The following is a 7,630-nucleotide window of genomic DNA, read 5'->3' on the forward strand; positions in this document are numbered from 1 at the left end:
CAAGAATACACAGAAGATCTATACAAAAAAGGTCTTCATGACCCAGATAATCATGAAGGTATGATCACTCACCTAGAGCCAGACATTCTGGAATGCAAAGTCAAGTGGGCTTTAGGAAGCATTGCTACAAACAAAGCTAGTGGAGGTGACAGAATTCCAGTTGAGCTATTTCAAATCCTAAAAGATGATGCTGTGCAAGTGCTGCACTCAATATGCCAGCAAATTTGGAAAACTCAGCAGTGGCCACAAGACCTGAAAAAGTCAGTTTTCATTCCAATCCCAAACAAGGCAATGCCAAAGAATGCTCAAACTACTGCACAATTCCACTCATCTCACACAGTAGGAAAGTAATGCTCAAAATTCTCCAAGCCAGGCTTTAACAGTATGTGAACCATGAACTTCCAGATGTTCAAGCTGGATTTAGAAAAGTCAGAGGAACCAGAGATCAAATTGCCAACATCCGCTGGATTATGGAAAAAGCAAGAGAGTTCCAGAAAAACATATGCTTCATTCACAATGCCTTTGACTGTGTGGATCACAACAAACTGGAAAATTCTGAAAGAGATGAGAATACCAGACCACCTGACCTGCCTCTTGAGAAATCTGTATGCAGGTCAGGAAGCAACAGTTAGAACTGGACATGGAACAACAGACTGGTTTCAAATCAGGAAAGGAGTACATCAAGGCTGTATATTGTCACCCTGCTTATTTAACTTATATGCAGAGTACATCATGAGAAAACTAAGATCATGGCATCTGGTCCCATCACTTCATGGCAAATAGATGGGGAAACAGTGGAAACAGTGACAGACTTTATTTTGGGGGGCTCCAAAATCACTGCAGATGGTGACTACTGCCATGCAATTAAAAGACGCTTGGTTTTTGGAAGAAAAGTTATGACCAACCTACACAGCATATTAAAAAGCAAAGACATTACTTTGCCAACAAAGGTCCATTTAGTCAAAGCTAAGGTTTTTCCAGTAGTCACGTATGGATGTAAGAGTTGGACTAAAAATGTGAGAGTAGAAACATATTTCTAAATTAACATTTGGTATAACAACAGTTTAAATGTATGTTTGTTAGATGACACACATTTGAAATATAAGTAGATGTCTGACTCAGTCATGTATCTGGCAGACTGCTGATTTCTGATCCAATATCGTATCTCTCCTTCCTTAAGGAATCTCAATTTTATTTGAAACAGCAATGTGCTCAGCTAAACGTCTACGATTCCTAGCAATCTCTGTGGCAAGTGATCCTGAGATATATGCAGAGTCTGGTCATGAGATATAAGCAGAAGCTATGTGCAGACCTTCAGGAAGCTCTGTCAACTGAGGAGCTCCCTTGCAGTAAATTTGGAGGGTTCCTGTCATCTCTAATCCATGGTGAGAATGCCAGCATTATATTCTAAGCACAGAGCTCTCTTGAGACTCAGTGAGATCTTATATTCAACTATCTAGGATACCGCCACTTGGATACACCTCAAATTTAGGGTGCCTGAAACTGAAATCATTTTCGTTATTTATTCTTTTCCATTTTCTATACATTTAAATCTTCCACTCTAGTCAACCAAATAAAAAACTCGGTCATCCTCCATTTCATCCTTTGCCTGTCAGTTATCTATCAGTCCTTGAGTACTACCTGTCTCATAAACATCTCTTCAGGCAATCTCAGTGCTTCTGTCTTAATTCAGGGCACCACCATATATGGTCTGGAAGATAAGTTTCCAATTTAGTCTGTTTCCAGACTCAGTTCTAACAATCCACCCCCTATACTTCTGCCAGGTGATCTCATTACTTTAAATTTTACTGTTTTGCTGAAAACCTTTCAGCAGATCTTCAGCTACATAAAGACCAAACTCCTTTGCATGGCACAGGAAGTTTTAAAAAGTATTGTCCTACCCACGTGTTTAACAATACCCCACTCTGCATACCTGACAAATTCCTATTCATCTTTCAGGCCAGAGTTCAAGTGCCCTGTCTTTTGGAAGGGCACTTTTTTAACCTTTTTTAAGGTTAACTTTTTTAACCTTTTTAATCCTTGGATTAAAAACCTTTTTAAACCGTCCTTTAACCACCTCAGTCAAAAATGACCACTTTCTCTTTTGTGCCACCGCAGTACCTTGTGCATTTTATATTATACAGCTTCTCATTCTACAATGCACTTTTTGGTCTGTTTCCCTCTTTAACTGTGTCCTGCTCATCTGTACAGACTAAGGAACTAAAGAAATATTTGCTGGATGAATATTTCCTTCTTTCCATCCACTTACTACCTGACAAACTTTTGAAACCTAATTTGTCTCTAAATTTTAAGGGAAAATTCAAAATCTGGAATCCTACTTTAAGCAGCACTCTTTGCTCAGTTATGCGTTTTGTAGTCAAAATGACATGGAAGTTGGAGCCAAAAGGTCTAGGCTTTGCTATTTGCTGGGCAAGCTTGCACAAATTATTTAGCCATTCTGAGTTTCAGTTTCCTCATCTGTAAGCTGCTGCTGCTAAGTCGCTTAAGTTGTGTCTGACTCTGTGCGACCCCGTAGATGGCAGCCCACCAGCCTCCCCCTTCCCTGGGATTCTCCAGGCAAGAACACTGGAGTGGGTTGCCTTTTCCTTCTCCAATGCATGAAAGTGAAAAGTGAGACTGAAGTGGCTCAGTCATGTCTGACTCTTAGCGACCCCATGGACTGCAGCCCACCAGGCTCCTCTGTCCATGGGATTTTCCAGGTAAGAGTACTGGAGTGGGGTGCCATTGCCTAAAGTGGGGGCCAAAACACCAAATCTACCAGATTGTTGTAAAGATTAGTGATAAATGGATAAAAAGTGCTGAAAGCTAAATCTGGCACAAAGAAGTCATTACTGCTTTGGCAAAACATTTTGCAAAATAGTATATAAATGTTAGTAACAATAACAGCACTTATTATGAGCCAGGCATTTTGCTAAATATTTTTATATTTCATTCAATCTTCATAATAATCTCAATATATATTCAGCATTATTTTCATTTTCAGAAAGTACTTAAGTGTTAAGCACTGTGACAATTTTGTAGGAAAGCAAAGGTTGAAGAACCTTAAATAACTTGCCCAATGTCATACAGCCAGTAAGCAGCAGAGTTGGACAGACAGCTATCCAGAGGTCAAATGAAGGAAGGATCCGGCTTTTGTAGTGTCTTAAGCATGTACAGTTTTAGGGGTTCTAAGAATATACAAGGTCTTCCCTTGGGGCTCAGCTAGCAAAAACTCTGCCTGCAATGCGGGAGACCTAGGTTTGATCCCTGGGTGGGGAAGATCCCCTGGACAAGGGAAAGGCTACTCACTGTTGTGGCCTGGAGAATTCCATGGGTCCATGGGGTTGCAAAGAGTCAGACGACTGAGCGACCTTCACTAAGAACACAAAACATTTAATTTTTAAAAATTCCAAAAACATATGACCATGTGAGTATGCTGCTGGAGTTCCTTGGAAGGGGATTCTGTGTGATGAGCTTGAGCTGGTGAGGGGCCTCAAGATTCAGTAGCTTCAGGGTAAATCCCCTTCTGGAGGCCATGCTCTCAGCCACAATGCTTTATCTCCTCCAAATTAGTTGCATGAGTAAAATTAATGATTGTATGAATATACTTCTTTATATTAAAATATGAGAATACTGCCTACTCACCAGAAAAAAAATTAGGATAAACATGAAGATATTGAAAATTAGTTTGAAAAAACTGCCCATTACAGAAATTTATTGTGCTTTATGGATTAATATTGATTCTGTTGAAGATCTCTGTATCTACTGAACAAACCAAATTAATTCTACACTCTATGAAATTTTTTTGATACCAATGCCCCTCCATTGAGTGATCTTTTTCCTTGTGCCTAGGGCACCTTATACAGCCTCCAATATAGCAATTATTTTGTCTTGTAGAGAATTTTCTACACTTCTAGCTTCCAAACCTATACACATGACTTACAAGCTGGGATCAGATCTCTTTTTGTCTTTTTAACACCTCCCACCAAGGATACAGTAAGTATTCGAAAAATATTTGTTGAATAAATGACATATATTAAAATTTTTACAGCACTCTAAAATTCAGTTAATTAAAATCCTGATGATCTTAAAAAAAAATTCATTTGAGAGCCAGTCCTGGCATAAATGAAACACATCAAAAACTATAAAAATCTAGCTGAATGAGAAATGTCATTAATATTATAATCAGTAGCATATTATATTAACATTATAACAATCTGAGGTAAAGAGAAATAGACTTTAAATAATCTACCCTCATTTTAGAGCTGAATAGTATTCCCTCAGCCCCCTGCCCAAAATTCACATCCTTGGGGCCTTGGAAAGTGACCTTAGTTGTAAACAGGGTTGTTGTGGATATAATTAGTTAAAATGAGATTATACTGGAATAAGGTGGGCCCTTAATTCAATATGGGTGGTATTCTTATAAAAGAAGCGACACAGCTAGGAGGGAGAGAAGGAAGGACAGCTAAGGGACTTTGACAGGAGTAGAGATTCACGTTTTGGAGCTGCAAGCCAAAGAATGCCAAGGATTGCTCGCAAACCATGAGAAGCTAGGAAAAAGATGAGGAAGGATTCCTCTCTACAGATTTCAGGGAGAGCAAAAACCTGTTAAGCACTTGCTTTTGGATCTCCACCCTCCAAAACGGTAAGACAATACGTTTCTCTTGTTTTAAGCCACCCAGTTTGTGGTACTTCCCTACAGCATCCCTTGAAAACTAATCCACCCTCAGAGTAAATATTTTGGTTTGTTAATTAGATTAATATTTTGTTCACTGCACTATCACTCTGTATGAGATGATCTGATTTTTTAAATTTATTGGCAGTCCTGCCAGGAGTCCGTAAGATCCTTGAAAGCCAGGCTCCTGTCTTCTTCTTTCTGGCATCCCCACTGCTTGACAGAATTTCTAGCACACGGTAGGCCCTGAGGAAGTGTTTATGAATGAGTGAATAAACTATGCCAACTATACACTACAGTCAATGCCTGAGAACATGAACGGCAAAGATAATATCACAAACAATAAAAGTAGTTTTCCATTTAACTGAGGACTAAAAAACCCCTAGGATTTTAAATAACGTGAATGAAATACAGTGAACACAGCAGAATCTGTACTTTGAAATACTTTTTCCCCCTTTCAAGGCAGCCACCTCTACCAGCTAAAGATTTATTTCAATAACTTAGTCACTGCTTAAAACTTTTTCTGGAATTCTTCATGTGGAACTGCTAATAGAGCCTCTTCTCACAGGGTAGATTTAATTTTGAGAAACTACCAAAAGTAATTTGAAGCTAAGCCTAGTGGATAAAGCCGGTGATAAAGCTGGATAAGATTTAAAAATGAGGTATGCCTACTAAAAAAGAGACCGATTTTCCAGGGAGAGACTAACTTTCCAAAATTGAAAAGTTCTTTATGGCGGCATACTGAAGAGCTAATTTATGGTGATGGAAAACATAAAAGTTCCTGTGAAACAATCGATTGAACCGTTTTATTATTCTCAAACTTCAAGAAAACGTCGTCACAGAATAATGCCGTGTTCACCAGAATCTATGCCAAAGTAGAAAAAAAAAAGTAACATCAGCAGTGGTTCAAGGAACGCTCCAACTTCCATACCAACCATAACGAAATCATCCTTGCGATAAGCCTGAAACGTCTGGTCAAACCCGAACGCCTGCGCCTCGATTCTACCCAGCATAGACCTGGGGCAAAGAGAAGGACGGTCAGCTAGGGGTGGTACCCTCTGGGCAGCACATTCATCCGTCCCACCCACGGAGCCCGCCCTTCTTGAGGGTAACGCTGCCTCCGGGTTTCACTCAGGACTGGGCCGCCTCGACGCCCGATCCGCGCCTCCACAGCCGAGAAGGCCAAGGGGCATAAAGAAGAGCCCCTCGGCCTCTCACCACTGGCGTAGCCGGCTGGTAGTCTGTGGGGTGCTAAGAGACTGGAAGGTTTTCTGAGGCAGGAATCTGAAGCTGTAGACGCCCAAATCACCCGGCTCCCCGGCCGCCATCTTGGTCCTCTCTGCGAGGAGTTGGGGCCGTTTCCAAGGCGACGCGGCGGCCTCGGGTGGGCGACGCTGCGGGGGCAGGGCGGGGCCACAGCGGGGAGGGGCCACGGCTCAACTGCGATCAAGGAGTCCGCGGAGCCGGCGGAGGAGGAAATGAGGGGTCTGCGACACAGAAAAAGCGCCAGTACACGCTTGTTGGCTTTAACCGTTAATAATAATTACTCCGTGTGGGTTAATATCTTAGTTTCAAACCTCTAATCTTAGATTTATAGCCATCTAAGTTTAGTGACTCAACCATTTGTGAAGAAAAAGTTATTCTGAACTAATTATTTTCAAGAGAGATGTCTGTATAATTACTTGGGAAACTTTCACCCTCTGGCTTTTTTTTTTCCTTTGAACGTTACATCTTAAGGCTAAAAAAAATTTTCCAAATACACTACAATACAACATGCTGTTTAATAGAAACATATATTTCTGATTTTGTATTGAAAATTGCGTTTCGTATGTGTAGTTTTGTTGTAGTCGTTTTGTTTTATCTAATAGTTGTGTATCAGAAGGAGCTGAGAAATAGCAGGATGTCGTTCTTTGCCACCTCTTTTCTAACTCCCTTTCCTTTTCCCTTAGTCCTCCAAAATCTTGATTATTCCATTTTCAGCCAACAGTAGTAGGAGAGAGAGGGAGAGAAACGCGCGCGCACACACAGTATTCGTCTTCATTGTGGATTTTATTGTTTTCATTAACCGTCGTCTTCTAAATATTTATATTAGTCCTTTTATTTCATGAACATGGTTGAGTTTAAGACTACCATCTTGTTGTTTTGTATTTCTGTTCTTTTTTCCCTTTAATCCAACAAAGAAGAAATATTTTATTATTTCATTTTTCTCCTTCTTAGCTTTTTAATTATATGTTTTAATGTAGCTTTTAATGATTAGAGATAAAATATGACTACTTGATTTATTTCATACCACCTTAAGTCATCACTTTAACCACGTTTCAAACAAGAACCTTACAACAGGTAAAAATCTATTCACTTTTTACCTTTGTTGTGGGGGATCAAGATTTTACTTCTACAAAATGTCCAAAATACATTATTTTGTTACTGTTATTTTAAGCAGTGGATATTATTTCATAGTTACTAGTATATTTACCCTTTGCGTTTTTCTTATTCCTTCTAGCAGTTCTGAATTTATAATATGGGATTTTCATTGAAATTGAACATCTTCCTGTAGTATTTCTTATAATTCAAGTCTGTCTTCTGATAAGTAAATTTCTCAGTTTGTTGTCTGAAAGTGTCCTTATCTTCGTGTTTGAGTGGTATCTTACATCAGGCTGTGCAGAATTCTAAGTTGACAATTATTTTACTCAGTACTTTAAATATGTATTCTATTGCCTTCTGGATTCCAAATTTTTGTTGTAAAGTCAACCATTATTTTTAGCGTTGCTCCTTTAAAAGCCATATGTCTTTTTTTTTTTTTTTTTTGCCTTTGATTTCAGCAGCTTGGCTATTCCCTCTCTCTCCGTTTTGTGTGTGTGTGTGTGTATCTTGTATCTATGTGTTTTTGTGTGTGTGTTGTGTTTTCATCCTGTTTGGGATGAGCTAGCTTCTTGAATTCTTTCAGTGATCTCTTTT

The 7,630-nt window shown here is 39.4% G+C and overlaps 1 protein-coding gene across 2 annotated transcripts in view; it reads right to left on the reverse strand.

The window, feature by feature from the left end:
• The window catches only part of CFAP300 (cilia and flagella associated protein 300), a 29,301-nt gene extending 23,262 nt beyond the window's left edge, over positions 1-6,039 (reverse strand). Inside the window, exons 1-2 of one of the 2 annotated variants that reach the window (XM_070803322.1) lie at positions 5,894-6,039; positions 5,611-5,692 (exon numbers count right to left, since the gene is read on the reverse strand). In XM_070803322.1, coding sequence (XP_070659423.1) covers positions 5,611-5,692; positions 5,894-6,003 — 192 coding nt within the window. In that variant the 5' untranslated portion in view covers positions 6,004-6,039. The remainder of the gene's footprint in view (positions 1-5,610; positions 5,693-5,893) is intronic. The other variant, XM_019975841.2, reaches the window with a different exon arrangement.
• Between the last annotated feature and the right edge of the window lie 1,591 nt (positions 6,040-7,630).

The sequence above is a fragment of the Bos indicus genome, chromosome 15 (genome assembly GCF_029378745.1).
Source record: "Bos indicus isolate NIAB-ARS_2022 breed Sahiwal x Tharparkar chromosome 15, NIAB-ARS_B.indTharparkar_mat_pri_1.0, whole genome shotgun sequence".
Classification (NCBI taxonomy): domain Eukaryota; kingdom Metazoa; phylum Chordata; class Mammalia; order Artiodactyla; family Bovidae; genus Bos; species Bos indicus.